This window comes from Carex rostrata, chromosome 10, assembly GCF_964058835.1.
Source record: "Carex rostrata chromosome 10, lpCarRost1.2, whole genome shotgun sequence".
In the NCBI taxonomy this organism is placed as follows: Eukaryota; Viridiplantae; Streptophyta; class Magnoliopsida; order Poales; family Cyperaceae; genus Carex; species Carex rostrata.
The window spans coordinates 12,639,810-12,662,019 of record NC_135927.1 but is presented as its reverse complement, the minus strand read 5'-3'; the positions used below and the strand labels follow the sequence as shown (position 1 = coordinate 12,662,019).

The following is a 22,210-nucleotide window of genomic DNA, read 5'->3' as shown; positions in this document are numbered from 1 at the left end:
TTGTGAATTAAGGATTTGTAATGTTTTAATAATAATCATCTATTAATGTTATCGTCTAATTTGAATTTGTTTCTCTTGGCCGTAATTTAAATGAAGTCTTTCTTAGGAAAAACCCTGCATATATAGGTATGGATGCATGCATGCATAAATGTATTTGTGGTGTATGTATATATATGTATGTGAAAAACCCTACATATATATATCTGTATGGATACATGCATGCATAAATGTGTGCGCGGTGTATGTATATATGTATGCATGCATGCATGTATACTCAAATGTTATTAAAAAATATTTCAAAGACTTTTATGTTATTCAAATTTTTAAAATACATCAAATATTCATCAGCAATGAAATTTTCCGACACAGAGATCATTAAGCTGAAGGAAAAAAAAAAAAAAAATTGGTTTGAACCCTAAAACATAGCCATATTGAAACACTGCCGTAATCTCGGCCCAACTCAAACCCAGGCCGTTTTCCACCTTTTTTTTTCGTTAATCTGCAACAGATTCCTGGAGCGTACACTGCGAGATGAACTGAGAGCATTTACATCCCTGAAATTATTAGAGTTTCTAATTTGACGTAGTAGTTTCTAATCCAGTTTCAGAGATGTGAGAGATTTTCTTATTTAGAAACTATGCAGGAAAGTTTCTTATTAAGAAACTGTTTATAAAATCTATGTTAGCCAAATAATTGACTCAAATTGTTTATTTTTTTTAATTTGTTGCTGACGTGGCTTAATAGAAACTCTAAAATGAGTTTCAAAGATGTGAGAGTTAGAAACTTTAAAGACCATAATTTCTAAAAAATAGTTAACAGTTATTTAGAAATTATTTTGAGTTTTAGGGATGTAGATGCTCTGAGATCTTCCAGATCACCCACACCTTCCTGCGAACTACCCTCCGTACCACTAAACCCTAACCATAATTCTTTTAGAGAAGATTTTAAGAAAAGCTCTATAGAAGCTGTAAAGTTATGAGCAGATCCATATCAAATCTTAAATAACAACAATCTTTGAATAACCACTCGAATTTTTGACTTTTGAATAACAACAATCTTAAATTTTTTTCTCCTAACCAACTTTACTACCGGTCCATATCAAATCCTAACCCTAATTTGAGTGTGGTCCTCTAGTGGAGTGTAATATCTTTAAAGAAATTGTGGATATTAATGAAGAACTTGAAAGAATTGAAAATCAAAAGCTCAGGTCCGAGATAGAGCCAGACTTTCAAACTATAAGAATCAAATACACGTTAAAAGTTAATCATATAAAATTTTCACATTGAGAATGAGATCAAATTTATGATACTCATGATATTTTACTCTAAATTATATATAAAAATAATTTATAAATAAAAAAAAATAAAAAAATGAGATCAATTGAACTCCATTAATTATACTTTTCTCCGCCTCTACTCAAGTAGAACTTCGATAGTGATGATACAACAAATTTAAAAATGGAGAGAGGGGAAATGCCGAAATTTTTATAAATACCCAAAAATAAAGCAAAATTACGAAATCTATCCAATTTATGACAGAAACTCGAAAAATACCCAATCCGCTTAAACAACCAAATTTTCAATTTCTTTCCAGTGATCCAATTCCCGGAATGAAAAAAATGTCCAGTTATTCAATAACCGGAAATATGGAGAGTGTCCGGTTATCCAATAACCGGTTTTGAAATTGAGAGAGACTCACCCCCATGCATTTCATTGAAATTGCATTGACACGTGGTTCGTTTGGCCAAAAAATTCACATAGGCAAAAGCAGGAATTCGCATCCTCTGAGATATGTATGCCATCTTCTGATTTTTTGTATCATATATAATGTATCCTTCCGTGTTGCATAAACTTCTACATTAATTGTTACTTATCATACTTTTATAGTAGTGACCAAGTCAGATATTCAGATAAATATTTGTATGCTTGAAAGTTTATATTATATTTTATAAGTGGATTACAAGTAGATTATTGTACTACATAATTAATATATCTTTTACATCTTCACAGCAAATGTTTATTAACTTTTAAATATTTTTTTTCTTTATAATTTTTACGCAAAACAAACTTGTGTCAAAAAAATTCGAATTTTTATTTTGTTTCAACTGATTCCGAGTCAAGTAACTAATTTCGCCTGTTTTAGTTATCAGAAGGAATAATAATATATCAAGAAAAAATTTAGTTGAAATAGAAGCGAATTAAATCAGTTACTTGACTCGGAATCAGTTGAAACAAAATAAAAATTCGAATTTTTTTGACACAAGTTTGTTTTGCGTAAAAATTATAAAGAAAAAAAATATTTAAAAGTTAATAAACATTTGCTGTGAAGATGTAAAAGATATATTAATTATGTAGTACAATAATCTACTTGTAATCTACTTATAAAATATAATATAAACTTTCAAGCATACATACATTTATCTGAATACCTGACTTGGTCACTACTATAAAAGTATGATAAGTAACAATTAATGTAGAAGTTTATGCAACACGGAAGGATACATTATGATACAAAAAAAATTAGAAGATGGCATACATATACGAGGATGTGAATTCCTGCTTTTGCCTGTGTGAATTTTTTGGCCAAAACGAACCACGTGTCAATGCAAACCATGTGTCAATGCAATTTCAATGAAATGCATTGGGGTAAGTCTCAATTTCAAAACCGGTTATTGGATAACCGGTTCCGGTTATTGAATAACCGGACATTTTTTTCATTTCCGGAAATTGGGTCACCGGAAAGAAATTAAAAATCCGGTTGTTTAGTAAGCGGATTGGGTATTTTTCGAGATTCTGTCAAAAATTGAGTAGATTTCTTAATTTTGTTTTATTTTTGGGTATTTATAAAAATAATTTTTTAGTTAGCAATTTATAAAAAAATTAAAATTCAAAATTAGCATACTTTTTTGTGAAAATACTAATGTTAGTTGATACGCAAACATTAATTGTCTGTGCAGCTCCTAAAAACGATACACATATATTGTTTGAGCAGTCCTTAATTAGGACGATATGCAAACAATGTCTGCTGTCTGCACACCATTAGAAATGACACACAAACAATGTCTACACACCACATGGTCACCCTTTTTTTTTTCTTCTTATTTTTTTAGGTTTAATATATATATATGTATATAAATAAATCATAAAAATAAATAATTTAGCGAAAATAATTATTTTAATTATTATTTCTTCTTTTGCATTTCTATTTTAAATAATCCAAATAAATTTTAAATGAAGCTTTCAAGGCACTATATGATGTATCTTTGAACTTTTGATCAGATGATTTCCAGCCGGGCAATGTCCCAAACACCATATATACCCTCCATCTAAACATGAAAACAGATCTGATAATATCCGTTCAGTTCCGCTCTGAATTCGCTTTTGATCCAAATTAAGATAAAGGGAGCAGATAATTTTTTTGGACACAAATTAAGAAATGAATAATTTTTTAATGGGTAAACAGAACAAATTAAGATCCGATTATATCTTAGATCCATTATCTCAGCTACAAACTTGCAATCTCTCCCGTCTCCTGTCTCCTGTCTCTATTGCCAACTTTACTTCTTTCTCTCTCTCTCTCTATTTATCTCACCCCATGTGGGACTAACCAAACAACCGATCGATCCGGACCCCTCTTTTCCTTTTCTCTTCTTTTCTCTTGTGATGTCCTTTTCTTCCTTTTCTCCCATTTCTTTTTCATTTTTCGGTCAATGACCACATTCATTTCTGCTCTCTTTTTATGTGTTATGATCATTTCTAACTCATTTCTTCATATTTTCTTTATTTATTTTTCTTTTTTCTTTTTTGTATATGGGTTAACAATAATGTGCAAATATGAGAAAATTTATTTAAATAGATGAATTTCCATATTTTATTTTTCTTAATTAGTTTTGTATCTTAAATTTTATATGACTCAATTATCCGATAATTATTCGTATTTATTGATTATTTTACTCTGTGCGTATCTGTATCCTATATTTAGTTTTAAATTTTGACATCCGTTTACTATCCGTATTTGTATTCATATTTGTTCATCGAAAAATAAATACAAATTTGGTATTACTATTATCCTCTCTGAATTTGCTCCGTTTGTAGCCCTCTAATTCGCAAGCTTTCCGATTTGGGGTCATACACTCAAATCAGAGTTTCCTACAAAAAGTTATAGTTATTTAAAGTTTCGGAAACAATGCATTCGATGTATTATTACAAAAACATCATGACGCACTGATGTTTTACACCCTAGTTAATCCCAGCAGTATTGTATCAATATCTAATAACAAAACATCGATAACACGCCGATACTTTATTCACTTGTATCCGAACTTCAGTTTATTGATTTATATTTTTTTAAAAGACTTGGAACGCATGCTTTGTCCGTGCACCAATCATTAGGTTCGATTTTTTTTTTTTATATTTATTGTTTTAAGTTAGGATTATGAAGGACAATGTCAAAATTTGATTCTCAAAAAATTACTGAGCAAGAGAAATCCTGGGGTTAGCGGTTAATGTTACCGTTTCTTTTGTTTATACTATCAATTTCAAAAAAAAAAAGATAAAAAATTTGAAGTTGACTAAAATCCAGTTGGGCATGCACTTGCAAGTTGCAACCCAATTTGGTGCGCCGCATCTCCCCAACTGTATCGTATCGTGGGTCCCATCTCTAATTAATCAGACGGGCTCGCCTGTTAGATCTCTTCTTCCGCTATATACTAAGAAATTGAAATACGGGTCAGACATCTCAATTGACAAATGGATTATGCAATTAATAAAGTCAAGCCGGCCCATTTAATTTGCTGATTCATTAAGAAAAATTAATTAATTAGTAAAATGTTATGAGCATTGCCATAGGATTCAATTCTGAAGAATCCTCGCGTTATCTAGCATATTGAAAGAAAGTAATCACATCAAATTATTTTGATATAGAGTAGTGCATATTATTTGAATTGGTTAAAAAAATGCATATCAATTAAACCTGTTGTTTAGAGCTATCAAAACATGCATGTACCTTCTGATAGTAATTAAACTTGAACAACTCGTTCAGAGCACATTTAATTTCTTTTATACATTAATTGAATCTTTTTAAAATGGCACATTTCTTTTATTATAGATTGAATCTTTTTAAAATGGCACATTTCTTTTATAGATTGAGTCTTTTTAGCTAGAATGCAATTTTTTTTTTTTAAATATTCAATCTAAAAAGAAATGTGCCCTAAACGAGTGTTAAGTACTTAATTAATGTGTCCAAAGTTCAAAATAATTATTAACGCCTCAAAGGCCTATTTTTAATGGAAATAGCTATCACTACTAGGGGTGTCAATGGGTACAATACGGGTAGGATGGAAGCATTTTCATACTCATATCCACTAAGAATGACTTTATCCATATTCTATCCTTACCCATTAAAATTTGACTTTACCTTACCCTACCCTTACCCATTAAAATTATCTAGTAAAGAAACGGTAGCGGGTGAATAATGAATAATAATACTATAATAATTAGTTTTATTATATTTTACAAATAGAACATTAAAACTCATTTATTTCGCACATATGCAATGATATTACTAATAAAAATAAAAATAAAAATGTGCAATCAATTTCAACTAAATTGTTTTTTTTATGAAACAAGAGAATTCAAAAACAAAAATATATCTTATGACAAATTTAATTATTTAATTAAAGAACAAGAAATACAAATAAAAATAATATGTTTAATATTTTTTTACAACAAAAATAATACACTAAATAACAAAAGTAATCACTAATTTTTTCTCAAACATTATCATGTTATTATATTTTATATAATTACCCTATAGGGGAACGGGTACGAATTAACCTTTACCCGTACCCTTACCCGTTTTGCAAAAAAAAAAAATCCTTACCCTTACCGGCCATACCCATATCCAATAAACTAATAAAAAAAACCTTATCCAAATCCGCCTTATCAAATATGGTACGGGTCGGATAAACGGCTAAAAGGGTACCATTGACACCCCTAATCGCTACTGCAAAACAACACATTAGGAAAAGTTTTCCTACACTTGTTAGCCGATAACAAAAAGTATAGCCTTCAACGGTTAAGAGTTGTTTACATAACTGTTGGTGATTGTCACAGTACCATTAGTGATTGTCGATTTCACCAACGGTTCTTAATACATAATCATGGTGACACTAGTGGAGAATGCACAATTAGTGTCGGCTATTTATTTATAGTCCGACACTATTAATAATTAGTGTCAGTTTATTAATAAAGAGCCGACACAAATGTTTAATCTTTAGTGTCGGTCGTTTGTAAGTATTAGTATCAGCCCGATTAGTGTCGCCTGTAGTCCAACACTAATACTCAAAAAACAGATAACACTAATTCCATGTTCTCCACTAGTGTGATTGTTTTTTTTTTAACATATTTTTTTATATATTTTTTAAAATTAGTTTGCAGATTAAATATTGATTCAACAGTATAAAATATATCACATAATTTTACTAAAATAAAACATTACAATATCACAAATAAACTATGAACTCGTTACAATCATTTTGCTAAGTAATGAAATTAAAAAAACTACATAAAAACCTAAAACCTAGTTAATTAAACAAATCTGACTTTACAGCAAATATGACTTTTAAGTAATAAAAAAAATTGATTACAAACTTCAACCCAAGTTTAATTAAGACACTAAAGAACGAATTTTTGTGCTAAAACTTGCTTGTCTCTCACGTTGAATCCCAAGATGGTTGTAGATCTCTTCGCGAGTTTTCCAAAAAAGTGACAATATACACTGAAATCGGAGTTTCGTGCGAAATATTATGCATGTTTGAAAATTTGTTCATCTGTGATCGCCTTCTCAATGAAGATCTTGCCTCCCTTGCCTCTTTCTTTGCCTCTCTTGCCTCACCCTTGCATCCCAAGACAAAAGTGTATTGTTGTGTTAGAGAGATAATTAATGTCATAAAAACCGACAGAAAGTTTATAAGACAACAAAATCAAACTAACCGAAGAGAAGAGTACTTGGTAGTCGCTGTCAAGGTTTTCAAGAGAGAGAGGGAGGGCTGGCTCTATGAGAAAACAACGAACTGATCGATCGGTGTATAACTCTTTAACTCACGCATGGGCGAGCCGTGAAAGTGAAACAGTATACTATCTGTATAAGACATTCACCAACAGTTCATTGTATAAAACAATTGGTGAAAAATATATAAGTCTAGGGTTTTGCAATAGATCATAGAAAGACTATATATGTCAGTAAATGAAACCTTTGGTAAAAGGTACGTGTACATTTGGTGAATGTGCATCTTTTATTAACGGCTCTATTATATAAATTGTTGGTGAAATTAGATTCATTTGACTGACTGTTTGTTACAAATAAACCGTTGGTGATAAATTTAACTTATTAATCATCAATTTGACACAAAAGACATACACTGACTGTTACATACAATAGCCGTTGGTGATTAGTGTTTGGTGATGTGTAGTTTTGTAGTAGTTAAATATTTACTTTAGTTTATTAAAAGAAGCATGCACTCTAACTGAAAAAAAAAATGTTCTTTCCAGTTAAAAAAAAATTGTACAAATTAATTTTGAGCAACACGTTTGTTGAAATTTGCATGCACATGAGACATTTGGAGGTGGTTATCACGCACTAATTAAATAAATTGTCTAAAATGAAAATAGAGGACCCTATTATTTGACATATGCGGTATGCATATCCAATGACCTTTTCAATCCCCATTTATAGCAAGTTTTGACATCTAACTGCACATGCTAATCAATTAATTTATATTGCAACTTGAAAAGCACCTCAAGCATGCATGCAGAAGCATCAGCACCCCTATAAATACAGAGCAGGAGCAACTGCCATTTCTCACATCCTCTACTGCTTTATAAGGACTTCCATAATACACTGGTTCATACACTCAATTTAAGGATCAGAACCATGATTTCTAAGGCTTTTGTTTTGCTTTTGGCCACCTTGGTAATCTCCTTGCTGATCTCTTTTGTCCCTGCAGATGCCAGGGATCTTGCTGAGAACACTGCCCACACAGGTAATATACCTTTTTCAATATAGTTTAATTTATATGTTTGTTCAAGTTTTATTTTTCTGTCTTTACTATTTCTAAACAATAGTTTAACCATGGAAAAAAAACTGTGTTTATTGCAAAAATAGAGGATAAGAATGCAAAGAAAGGCGATACCCTCACTGATGGCAAGTATCTTTACAGTGGAGGGTATGGCGGATATCCAGGATATGGTGGCGGCGGGTATGGTGGATATCCAGGATATGGTGGCGGAGGATATGGTGGCGGACGTGGTGGGTACGGTGGTTATCCAGGATATGGTGGCGGACGTGGTGGGTACGGCGGTTATCCAGGATATGGCGGTGGCGGTGGCGGGTATTGCCGTTGGGGATGTTGTGGTGGGGGGCGCTACGGCGGTTGTCGGTGCTGCTTGAGCGCAAATGAGATTCCTGAGCAGGCGTACCGCCCTGGGGTGCATAACTGAGAGGCTTGTGGTTTTCATCTCATGTCTAAGCTTGGTCTCTGAATTATTGAGGAGTTGCTTAAATATATATATATATGTGTTTGATATTGTGAGTTTGTTAAGTGTTAGAACTAAAAGTTGTGGATGTGTAAGAAAACAGAATAAAAGTATAAAGGGCATTCTAATGTCCTTTATAAATGTGTATTAATTTGTACGGAGTTTGTTACGATTGTAATAATAATGTTGTCATATGTTTGGACTTGTTTCTCTTGCTTAATTTAGTGGATCATTTTTAAGTATATTTATTTGATATCTTCATACATGATTATTTATTATTAGGGAGAGAGACAGAGTGATTATAATATTAAATTAGACCTTTCGAATTGAACCAAAAGTACTTTATTTTTTTCATAGAATCAACTTTTATATGCTATATTATATTTATTTGATATCCATGATATATAGAAAAGCTCCTCACAACTTGAAAATATGCAAAGAAGATTTGAAAGGAAGCTAGCTGCTTATTCCAGTAACTATATGTTAAATTTTAGAAATTCTTACGAAACAAATATCCGAAACATTAGTTCAGTTACCAAAAACTATATATATACAGAGGAGGGATCTGATTATTAAAATTTTGAGTTACCACAAAGGTACCACAACTATTATTTACGGCTTCAAAGTCCAAATTGTCGATCCAAACCGTTCAACATGATCTCCATAATAAAATGTGATTGCAGATCAAATTTTACATTTTAAAATTTTTTTTTACTATTTATCAAGTATTTTACAAAAACTAGTCAAATTCAGACCATTGAATTTTGTATCATCTTAATAAATAGTAAAAAAAATTTGAAATAAAAAATGTAAAATTTGATTTGGAAGCACATTTTATTGTGGAGATCATGTTGAACGGTTTGGATCGACGAATTGAAATTTGAAAATATAGAAAATGTTTGCGATAATTTTGTGGTAACTCAAAATTGTGGTAATCATATTTCTCCTCATATATATATAGGTTGACTACTCTACTTCCATAAGAATATGAGAGCATATGCTTATAACTTGTTTTTGCGTTTTCAAAACAAGTTTTCATTTTTTTTTTATTAATTTTTTAATATTTTTTATGATTGTTTTGAAAAATTCTGAAAAAATAGTAAAAAAAATTCCAAAAAATATAAAATTTGGTCTCCAACCACATATTAATATGGAGAACATGTTGAGCGATTCAGATCGACTATTTGGATATTGAAAACGTAAAAATGAGTTATAAGCATATGTCCACATATGCTTATGAAAGTAGAATAGCCAACCTACCCCTCTCTCTCTCTCTCTCTCTATATATATATATATATATAGATGGGCTATGGTGCATTGCAATGCATGGAGGAGTTTGTGCATTGGACCATAAATCTAAAATTCAAAATCCAAATGACCGATCCAAACCGTTCATCTTGTTCTCCATATTAATATGTGCTTGGAGACCAAATTTTACATTTTTCTGATTTTTTTTACTATTTATTAAGTATTTTAGAAAATTCTTGATTCAACGGTGGCTTAACAAAACAGTAAAATCAGCAGCCACCGTTGGATCAACAATTTTGTAAAATACTTAATAAATAGTAAAAAAATTCAGAAAAATATAAAATTTGGCCTCCAAGCACATATTAATATGGAGAACAAGATGAACGGTTTGGATCGGCCATTTGGATTTTGAATTTTAGATTTATGGTCCAATGCACAAACCCCTCCATGCATTGCAATGCACCATAGCCCATCTCTCTCTCTCTCTCTATATATATATGAGTTAGCACTTCGACCAAAGTGCTTACGGGGTCAAATTTTAGTATTTGATGTTTAAACAACAAATCCAAACCGTTAGATATTCAATCTATATTAAAATGTGCTTGGAGACCAAATTTTACATTTTTTGGAATTTTTTTACTATTTATTAAGTTGGTTTGAAAACCGCTGTTTTTATTAAATTTCTGCAGCTTTGAAAGACAACGGTTTTCAAACCAGCTTAATAAATAGTAATTTTTTTTTCAAAAAATGTAAAATTTGGTCTCAAAGCACATTTTAATATAGATTGAACATCTAACGGTTTGGATTTGTTGTTTGAACATCAAATACTAAAATATGACCCCGTAAGCACTTAGGTCGAAGTGCTACCGGTAGCAATTTAGCCATACTCATATATATATATATATATATATATATATATATATGATTTGGCTAATATGCTATGGGTTGCATAGAGGCCTCTCGTGCTACGGCTCAATATTCAAGTTTTTCAAAATCCTAACGGTCGATCCGAACCGTTCATCTTGTTCTCCATATTAATATGTGTTTGGAGACCAAATTTTACATTTTTTGGAAATTTTTTACTATTTTTTTAGATTTATTGAATATCGCTGTTTTTTATGATCCAAATTTGTTTGAAAAACAACGATATTCAATAAATCTAAAAAAATAGTAAAAAATTTCCAAAAAAATGTAAAATTTGGTCTCCAAACGCATATTAATATGGAGAACAAGATGAACGGTTCAGATCGACCGTTAGGATTTTGAAAACTCGAATATTGAGCCGTAGCACATGAGGCCTCTATGCAACCCATAGCACCGTAGCCATGTCCTATATATATATATATATATATATAGTAAGGCTTGGGTGTTATGGATAGCATAGAGGGCTACGATGCTACGGCTCAATATTCGAGTTTTCAAAATTCTAACGGTCGATCCGAACCGTTCATCTTGTTCTCCATATTAATATGTGTTTGGAGACTAAATTTTACATTTTTTGGAAATTTTTTACTATTTTTTAGCTGGGTAGAAAATCACTTGATCTAAAAAATTCTGCACCATTCAGATATTTGATTTTCTACCCAGCTAAAAAAATAGTAAAAAATTTCCAAAAAATGTAAAATTTGGTCTCCAAACACATATTAATATGGAGAACAAGATGAATGGTTTGGATCGACCGTTAGGATTTTGAAAACTCGAATATTGAGCCGTAGCACCGTAGCCCTCTATGCTATCCATAGCACCCAAGCCTTACTTTCTCTCTCTCTCTCTCTATATATATATATATGGGCTATGGTGCATTCGACCATAAATCACCGATTCAAAATCCAAATGACCGATCCAAACCGTTCATCTTGTTCTCCATATTGATATGTACTTGGAGACCAAATTTTGCATTTTTTGGAATTTTTTTACTATTTATTAAGCCACTTGAAAATTCCTGATCCGGTGGTCCAGAAATTTTTACTGTTCACCCGGATTTTCAGATTTTCAAAGTGGCTTAATAAATAATAAAAAATTCCAAAAAATATAAAATTTGGTCTCCAAGTACATATTAATATGGAGAACAAGATGAACGGTTTGGATCGGTCATTTGGACTTTGAATCGGCGATTTATGGTCCAATGCACAAGGATGCCTATGCATTACAATGCACCATAGCCCATCTCTCTCTCTCTATATATATAGGGACTGTCTAATTTGCTGCTGACAGCACTTCGGCGAGATGCTTACGGGGTCATATTAGCGTATTTGATGTTCAAACAACAAATCCAACAAACCATGTTCAATCTACATTAAAATCTGCTTGGAGACCAAATTTTATATTTTTTTGAAATTTTTTTACTATTTATTAAGCTAGTTTGAAAACTGTTATTTTTATTAAATTTCTGAAGCATTGAAAACAACAGTTTTCAAACGAGCATAATAAATAGTAAAAAAAAAAATTCAAAAAATGTAAAATTTGGTCTCTAAGCATATTTTAATATAGATTGAACATCTAACGGCTTGAATTTGTTGTTTGAACATAAAATACTAAAATATGACCCCGTGAACACCTCGGTCAAAGTGCTTCCGGTAGCAAATTAGCTAAACTCTATATATATATGTCTTGTATAAGTTTTTCTAAAACTAGGTGAAATCATCTAAAAGACAACCCAGCAAAGACATTGGGCCATAACAAGGCAGCCCATTGGGCTTAAAAATAGTAAAGTGAATAGCATTCAACCCAATTGTAGCACTGAAACTGCATAAATATACAAATTCAAGGTAGAACATTTAATGGAGAGAGAACAAATTGTAGCATTCAACCCAATTGATTCACACAGATTAATGTTAATTAATTCAAGGTAGAACATTTAATGGAGAGAGAACAAATGATATGAGATTCTTCTAGGTAAATTTACAAATAGGAAAATTGCATAAATATACACTCAATTTCACCAATAAAACACATTTGCAATTTTTCCTCAGGCATTCCAATAACTCACCACAATTCCAGTTCCATGGCCTTGCATACAAGTCCACATATGTTTGTCTTCTGGTGGACCAACTTGGGCCTGATTCTCCAACGAAAGTAACAATAACTTTCAATGAGAATATGAACATTATTTTTTTCATTTCAAGGATAGACATACACTATTTAAAAAACATGCCGTGTCAGGTTTGTATGGCGTTTGGGAATCCATATCCGGTACCGTAAAAAGGAATCTCTTACAATTATTAAAAAAAAAACGGTTCAGATTTAGACTCAGCCGGTGCCTATTCGAGATAGCACAGGGTTAGTATTATTTGTGCTTTGAGACTCGCAAATAAGTTAAAAGAATGGTCCGGATCCATTAATTTTAAAAGATTATTTTTTAATGTACTGGGAAGGATCCGAATTCGGCGTTTGGGTGATGTATCAACGCGCCGTGGCAAAATGAACTGGTTTTGGTGAGACTGGTCTAACACGTTGTTTGTCATATTCTACTTGTCTGTTTGATTATATTTACAAAATATATATTTGTTGAATTTTATAGTTTTCTATCTTGAGATATTCTACAAGTTCAAGACAAATATAAATTGCAAAACATACATCAAGAATGAATGACTAATTGTTATAGTTATCAAGAATGAGTCATGAAGAACCTAACAGAAGACATAAAAGCATCATCTGATTAGGTTTAGATATATGTAAAATTGGTAAAGTATGTTTGAGAATGTGTTAATTTAAGGCTAACCGTTACAATAGTTAGTGAGGTGTTACAACGATTTAATTAATATACAACCAATCGAGGTGAAGTGTTGAGCAACAGTTTAATTCATTCAAAACTATTGTCCAACGGTTTAAATTGAATTGGCTCAAATTTCTAGAGCAAACCATTATAAACCACCATTATAACGGTTGACAAAGTGTTAGAGTTTCCCAGCACAGCCAAATCTGTGTAACTGGCCTAACTGTTGTAACGGTTCCCTATACCGCTGCAACAGTTCCCTATACCGCTACAACGATTAAGGCCAGTTACCTTATTCTACTTCTTTTTTATATAAATAGAAGCAAAATCAAGATTCGGTCTCTCTCTCTAGCAGCACCCAACTGCAATATATATTCAAATTTTAATATTCATATACAATCTCAAGTATACTCCACCAAATACTCAATCAATTGTAAAATCTCGAGTTAGTTGTGAGAGTTCTACTCATTAAAACAAACACTAGAGCCTTTTGTGCTCGCCTCTTTTACTTAGCCCCTAGTGCTCGTGAGCCGATTCCGTACTCGGGTTGTGTGACTTTCCAAGATTTGTAAGGGTTCACCGGTTCCACCTTTATAATCATTTCTTATTGTATAAAGAAAGACACGCTATCAAGAAAGTCCCGAAGCCCCAGAAATGTAGGCGTTAGTGCCGAACTTCGTAATTATCTCACGTGTCAAGTGTCACTTAACTCATCTATTTACTTTACGTACACTTGCTTGATCTGAATATTCTTATTTCCGTCAAGAATATCTTTACACACGTTAAATAATTTTAAATAAGTGAACATTTATTAAGTAACATTAAAATCTTAAAAAAGATCATATTCATCCCCTCGAAGTGTTTTTAAAAAACGATGTGCTAACATGTTCTGCAGTTAATTTTGGTGTTGTTCACTTGATTGATTATCATTTACAATATTTTTCCTTTTCAATTTTTTTGACTTTTATTTAATTTCCATCAAAATGAAAAGTAATATTGGAAAAGGAAACTTACACTAGACACATGATTTTTGTTTTTTTTTTTGGTTCAAATGCCGGTAGGCCTTTTCATTAAAACCATCTCAGTTACAAGAGATTGAAAGGGGTACCAGTTCCCGAAACAAAATAAGTCTAACCCGCTGTTACATGCTAGAAGCGTATCCTCTGCGGAGTCATAAGTTGCGGAGCTGTGCGGAGTTTTTAATCTGTTTCGTTCGTTTTGAATTGAGTGGACTGGATCAGACCTTACTCAAATTGAAAAAAAAAAAATTCTCAAAATTTGCCCTGCCCTCAGAGGATACACTTCATGCCCGCTCGATTCAAAATTTGCCCTGCCCTCAGAGGATACACTTCAAGCTATAGGTTTAGGGTTTAGCCTATCTATATATATATATACATAGAGAAAATAATATAGATCACATCTAACGGCTTTATTTTGACTTTTAAGTTTTAAATTTTGAGTTATTAAAGATTTAAAAAATGGAGGCATGGTGGAGGCACAAAAAATGGAGGCATTTGAACCCTCCTCATATATATATATATATAGAGAGAGAGAGAGAGAGAGAGAGAGGTGTTGATTAATATCAAATCAATTGTTTCTGAGATCCCGCGCAACTAAGTCATTTTTCAATTTTCAAAGTCCAAAGGGTCGATCCAAACCGTTAGATATGATCTCTATATTAAAATGTGCTTGGAGACCAAATTTTACATAGTTTTCCTATTTATTAAGCCAATTTAAAAATGGCTGATCTAACTGTGGCTTCTGGTTTTACTGTTTTGTTAAGCCATCGTTGGATCAACGATTTTTAAAGTGGCTTAATAAATAGTAAAAAAAAATCTAAAAAAATGTAAAATTTGGTTTCCAAGCACATTTTAATATAAATATCACATCTAACAGTTTGGATCGACTTTTTGGACTTTGAAAATTAAAAAAACGACTTAGTTGCACGGGACCTTGGGAACAATCGATATGATATTAACTAACCTCTATATGTATATATACTAGTGTCATGCACGTGCGTTGCAACGAGAATATATTATACAATTGAATAGAATATGAAAAGACCTTTTTATTTGACATTCACACAAAATTAAGGAAAAAATATATTTAAGTGAAAATAAAAGACAAATGATAAAAAACAAGAATTCAAAAATAAATAATAATAAAAGAAACAACAACAAATAAAAAAAATCAAATATAACATAAAAAATTTCTTGAAGTATTTTTGTGATTTAATATTTAATTTTCTCCACAAATAAAACATGTCATTAAACAATTTAGAGAAGAAATGATATGTAAAGAAATAAAATTGGGAAATATATGATTAAATAATTTAAATAAGGATTTTCTCACATATATATTTCTGATTGAAATTATTTTAACAATGAAAATTTCTCTACATATCATTTCTCAACACGAAAGTTCTAGATATTCTTAATTTTCTCTCCAGATCGGAAAGTTATGATTGTTTCCATCAGCACATGATTTTTTATTTTTTTTTATGTAATATCAACACAAGATCTGCTATTCATATATTCACAAAGATACAATAACCCTAAATAAAATTCGGAAAGATATGACTGTTTTCATTTTCATTTTCGAAACTATAGAGAAAGAGGAGAAATGAAATAGAGGAAATGAAAAAAAAATGAGAAAATAATTTAATTGTAGGAATCATAGATAATTGTAAGAAGAAATAAGGAAACGGATTGCAAGGGATTCATTCAATTTTAATTATGACAAACCATATAGCTGTTTGTGTGAGGAGTATGTTTTTAACTAAATTTATACCTCTACACATAAAATAGATATATTTAATCAAAAGAAGATGGATTATGTGATTGGAGGGTTGATATTCAATTCGAAAATTCATTTTTCAATCTCAGCCGTTGACGGATCAGGACAACTACGTGCATAGTATAAGAATGGATATATATATATATATAGAGTACGGCTAACGCGCTTCCACTAGTATATCAACAATATGCTTCCGGCTTCTAAAATCTATCAAATCGGGTTCAAATGAAAAATTCGAACTGTTCAAACCAATCTTCTTAATGAGAGCTTCATTTCCATATAAAAAAAATTTAAGTTTCGAATTTATTTACTATCAAGTCAAGTGATCAAAAAATGAGCAAAATAGTGCATTAAAATGCGCACAAAATCATTCATATTTTGACCGCTTGTCTTGATAGTAAATAAATTTGAAACATAAATTTTTTTATATGGAAACGAAGCTCTCGTTAAGGATATTGGTTTGAACGGTTTAGATTTGTCATTTGAAGCTGATTCGATAGATTTTGAAGGCCGGAAGCATATTGTTGATATACTAGAGGAAGCACGTTAGCCGTACTATATATATATATATATTCTAATATGCTATGGGTTGCATAGAGGCCTCTCGTGCTACGGCTCAATATTCGAGTTTTCAAAATCCTAACGGTCGATCCGAACCGTTCATCTTGTTCTCCATATTAATATGTGTTTGGAGACCAAATTTTACATTTTTTGGAAATTTTTTACTATTTTTTTAGTTTTATTGAATATCGCTGTTTTTAAAAAAAAACTAAAAAAAAACAGCGATATTCAATAAAACTAAAAAAATAGTAAAAAATTTCCAAAAAATGTAAAATTTGGTCTCCAAACACATATTAATATGGAGAACAAGATGAACGGTTCGGATCGACCGTTAGGATTTTGAAAACTCGAATATTGAGCCGTAGCACAGGAGGCCTCTATGCAACCCATAGCACCGTAGCCATGTCCTATATATATATATATATATATGAGTTCGGCTAATGTCATAACGTTATAATTTCAGCCTAAGTTATAACGAGTCAGTTTTTGAGATTTCAAAATTCAAATAGCCGATCCGAACCGTTCATCTTGTTCTCCATATTAATATGTGCTTGGAGACCAAATTTTACATTTGTTTTACTATTGATTAAGCCACTTTAAAAATTACTGATCCAACAGTGCCTTTTGGTTTTACTATTGCCGTTGAATCAACGATTTTCAAAGTGGCTTAATAAATAGTAATAAAAATCCAAAAAATATAAAATTTGGTCTCCAAGCACATATTAATATGGAGATTGTGTTGAGCGGTTCGAATCGGCTATTTGGATTTTGAAATCTCAAAAACTGACTTGTTATAACTTAGGCTGAAATTATAACGTTATGACATTAGTTGAACTAGAGTTTGGTGTAATTTAAAATTTATTTTGATTTTAACTTTAAAAGTTAATAAAATTGAATCATTAAATATTTAAATCTCTCTATTGTATTAAATTTAGTATACAATAAAAAAAAACATTGCATAAAATACTTCACAATTTTAATAAATTTTCAATTTGATAAGAAATCAACTCGCTTTGAAAGAAATAAGCATATAAATAAATTTTTTAAATACTATGAGCTTTTATGTTATTATTGAAAAGAATGTAGCGAAGTTTGTATTTATCTCATCTCCAAAAACAACCAACCGTACTTGTTACAAATATTTATGTACAGGTCAGGTTTGACCCGGAATATTGGAAGGAAGTCGGAGAATTTTATTTATAAGAAAAATAAGAGATAAAGAGAAAGGAGTAAAGTTAGCATCTATTATACTTATTAAATATTTATTTATTTATTTTATTGTGTAATTTAATATTTTGTATGTACACATATTACTCATAAAATAGATCAGTTTTAATATATAGTTTGAATTTATTATTTGAAGTAAATTTGATAAATTTTAGAGTTATACTCATCAAATTTTTTTTTGATGAACATAATAAACGCTAGTTTTACTAAAGACGAAGGGTAATTTATTTAGAGTTTAGAGCTTTTATAATTTTTTTTTTGGACGTCGATCGGGTCATGCACAACGACACGAGTTACAAGCTCAGCACGAGCAGACAGTTGACTGTTGTGAAAATGACAAAATTACATTTATGGTTGCACTAGGAAATTAAATAACACAACAGCCGGCCGGGAATACTGATCGATCATGACCGCTACCTGCAGCTATGATCCAAACCATGCATGGCACCAAAATATAATGTACGTACGTAATATAATCTGTTGACTTGCACGTACTGTTGTGTATAATTAATATAGGTGAAGTTTTGGATATCAATTTTTCAGATCATATGCTCCTCTTCTGCCTACTTCATTTTGACTATTTATTACAAACTTTAAAATTTTATTATTATTATAGTTTTACTCGGATATTTAATCAAACTGTACGTAGTGTACAAGTTGAAGTCCCGAGACCCGATTTCATCTATTTATTTAATAAAATTATAAATCATAATTAAATCTCTATAATAATTATAACAAAATTTCAAAATTACATAAAAATAGAGACATGAGAATCAACCTTTGATCTAATGGCAAAGACAATTTTTTCTGTATAAGAGATCGCAGGTTCAGTTTTAAAGAGATTTTTTGTGAATATTATATAGTTAGGTGACTTCATCTTTAACATTTACTTAGAAACAAAGGTAGAAACCCATAATTTCGGTTTTTAGTATATCTTTTGTCAATGACATTTTTTATTTTCTTTAATAAAAATTAGTTATTTCGAGAAAAAAATTATACAATAATCTTTTAATTCTGAATAATACATTTTTAAAAACAAAAAGAGTGGGGATACTGACACCTCTAAAAGTTCTATTTATTCCTTTTGCCTTTTTGCTCAAAGTTTGTTTCGTTTGCCTCGATCTTTCGAACCTGTTATTCAATAGTACTGTGTTATATAATATATATAACTGATAAATTTGAGGGTTTATTACCAACTTTCAATCCTTTTAAAATTATATTGTACCAATAAACACACAATACATCGTTTGTTTGTTTTTTTTGTTAGATTTTCTATTCAAAAAGTGTTTTATATGTACTGCACTTGAACTTGCAACCAACCATTAATTGGAGAGTACAAGAAAGTCATTAATTTTGTTGACTATTTATTTGATAATCTGGGTGACTCAATAATTGTCCATCATCTATATCTGATAATAACACAATTTTCGTTATTTTGGCGCAATATGTACAATTGATGCTTAGCTCAGTTGCCGAAATATTTACTTGCAACTTGCAAGTTTCTATATATATTATGCCACAGAAGATCGAATAATCATTGATTCGCTTGCAATGAACTTCTGGTTCTTTGAGCTGCTAGATTCACCAAAATCTGAGAGAAATTTTTATCAGTAAAAAACATCAAAAAAGAAGAGAGAGAAATGAAAAAAATACTCTTAAATTTTTATCAGTCGATAGAATATGTACCAATTTAAAAAATATTAAAGTTTGGATCAGTGAGAACTTTACTGATCTAAACTCATTTTTTTTTTCCTTTTCTTTTAGTTTGTTTATGCAATGAGTGGACCCACATTATTTGACTAATAAAAAACAGAGTTAAGTCTAATTAACTTTCGTCAGATGGTAAGAGGTGGACTCACTCTTTTATCATTATTTGAATAAAAAGAGAGAGAGTTTAGATCGGTACAAAATTTACTGATCTTTCTATGCATAATAAAACCAATCCACTCTTTATGTTTCACTCTCTTATTTTTTAATGTTTTTTACTGACAAAAAATTCTCAAAATCTGAGGCAGAAAAGTAATAAAGAAAGTGAAAAAAAATATGGATAATAATCTTATTTCAGTGGAGAATGATGACAGAAATTATCTTATTATTTCTTCCTGCATCTGCCATTATTATATATGATCACAGATAATTAATGCAATTGAATGTTTTTGGCAATATTCAAAAGTTTAGTTAGTTAATTAATTTCCATAATTAAATCAGCATATATACTACCATCAATATTTTTGGTAAAAAATATGTAAGGAATTATACACATAAAATAGTTTAAATTGAAATAGTGTAAAAACATATATATTTGTTATTTTAATGATCTTGAAACTATATTGTTATGTGTTATTTTTTTTAATGGACGACCTCTTGAAACATAAAGCTGAAATATACTTATTGCCGACGACGCAAATCTTAATTATAACTTAAGAATATACAATCCATTTACAGTGATTTATTTTATTATGATATGCACATTAAATTAAGAATATACAATCCAACCTATATTTTTTATCAACACAAGTTTTAACGTCCATAAATAGAGCAAGGGTACACAATTACTCTGCTTCAATAGAAGTCCAACCCAACTAGCTAGAGCTAGCTAGCTTGTGATCAACCATGGCTTCTAAGAAAATTATTGCAGTGGTGATTTTCATGGTAGCCTGTCTGATCTTGACGACAGTGATCTCACGGCAAATCGGTACTTACACTATATATCATGACAACATAGATTGAAACTAAATCCATTCAATTAAACATAATTAATTATAATCGTATATCTTAATTTCTTTGCAACGACTGTAGAGAAATTAAATGATGTCCATGCTGGAGATGTTCATAGCTGTCGCAAATACTGCGGATGGCGCTGCTGCACAAAGGAAGAAATCCGAAATGTTGAGCATTACTCAAAGATGACAGAAGACGCTAAAAAATCAGTTGTTGTTACTGTGGGAAATAACGAAGCACCCGAGAAAAATCATCATGGAGAAGGCGGTCACGGCTGTTACAAACATTGTGGCCACCACTGCTGCACCGAGGAAGAAATGCGTAATCTGCAGCTCAACCCAAAGGTGAGGGCAGATGCTCGAAAACCAAATTCCGAGGTACTGAACTGAGGATGTATGAGGTGAGATAATACAGTGGTATATAGTTGATCAATCAGTGAGTGTAATAGTAATAAGAGGAAGGACATCATAGCTTAAGTGTCCTCGCATGTAATAAACTGGAGATATCAGATATGTCATGAATGAAAGATGATGTTAAGATACTGCACATCCATACATTCATTAATTCTCATTAAGATGATGTAATAACACTTATATCACCTTTACCAGTAAGGAACAGTAGAACCGCATCGGAGCTGATATATTGTCTGATAAAATGTTAATTAGAATTGTGCATTTGTACGTATAAGATTAAACTCTTCAGTCAGCTATTTCAAACCAGTATTCAGCATGTAATAATCCCTTTCAGTCAGAATAGCATTCTATATATTTATTTCCTTCTAAAATCAAGTTACCAAACCGATCTTTATATATTATATGAATATAGAGCACTTTGAGCATTTCTTTCTCTTCCTTTTCCTATAATATAGAAAAGAGAGTCTTGAGTTGCTGATTTTAGGTTTTGAACTTTTTGCCTGTTCAAAAAGAAAGAACAAACAAAAAAATAAGAGAGAAGATGTATATTCGTCGTGCGTGTGGACTTCATTTCTTTTCTTCCTTATGTTTCTTTTTAACTAATTTCTTATGAGCCTTTTCCAGTTTATTATGGATAATATATTCATATGAATCCAACCTTTTTTAAGTCTTTATTTGTGATAATTTCTCAGTACATCCCAAATTTTTATTTTCCACAGTTGATCACTGGTACCATAAAGGTTAGTTGACCCATAAATAGAATTTGAGGAAAAGTAGTTGCCACAATTAAAAGATCATGAAGCTAATTAATTGCCACAAATGAAATTTGAAGGAAGAGAGGTGTAGTGGTATTCAACAAATAAATAAGTAATATTAGAAAGTAAAATTTGCAATCCATTACTCATTTTTTTTTAATAAAACTATGACTATTTTTCAGATTTTGTTTAGAAAGTAAAATACATATTGGAGAAAAGAAAAAAGAAAGTTAAAATAAT

At 30.9% G+C, this 22,210-nt stretch overlaps 1 protein-coding gene across 1 annotated transcript; it reads left to right on the top strand.

Annotated features, from left to right (window-relative positions):
- Nucleotides 1-7,789: 7,789 nt before the first annotated feature.
- On the top strand, nucleotides 7,790-8,553 carry LOC144560477 (uncharacterized). Its single transcript, XM_078309688.1, has 2 exons — nucleotides 7,790-8,041; nucleotides 8,164-8,553. Exons 1-2 carry the CDS (start codon nucleotides 7,933-7,935, stop codon nucleotides 8,496-8,498), a joined length of 444 nt encoding a protein of 147 aa, XP_078165814.1. The 5' UTR covers nucleotides 7,790-7,932; the 3' UTR covers nucleotides 8,499-8,553.
- The last annotated feature ends 13,657 nt before the right edge of the window (nucleotides 8,554-22,210 follow it).

Excerpts from the sequence above, each read along its gene's own strand:
- LOC144560477 (XM_078309688.1), top strand. The coding sequence starts at position 7,933 with ATGATTTCTAAGGCTTTTGTTTTGCTTTTGGCCACCTTGGTAATCTCC. Across the intron at positions 8,042-8,163 it reads TGAGAACACTGCCCACACAG|AGGATAAGAATGCAAAGAAA; the intron begins GTAATATACCTT and ends TTGCAAAAATAG.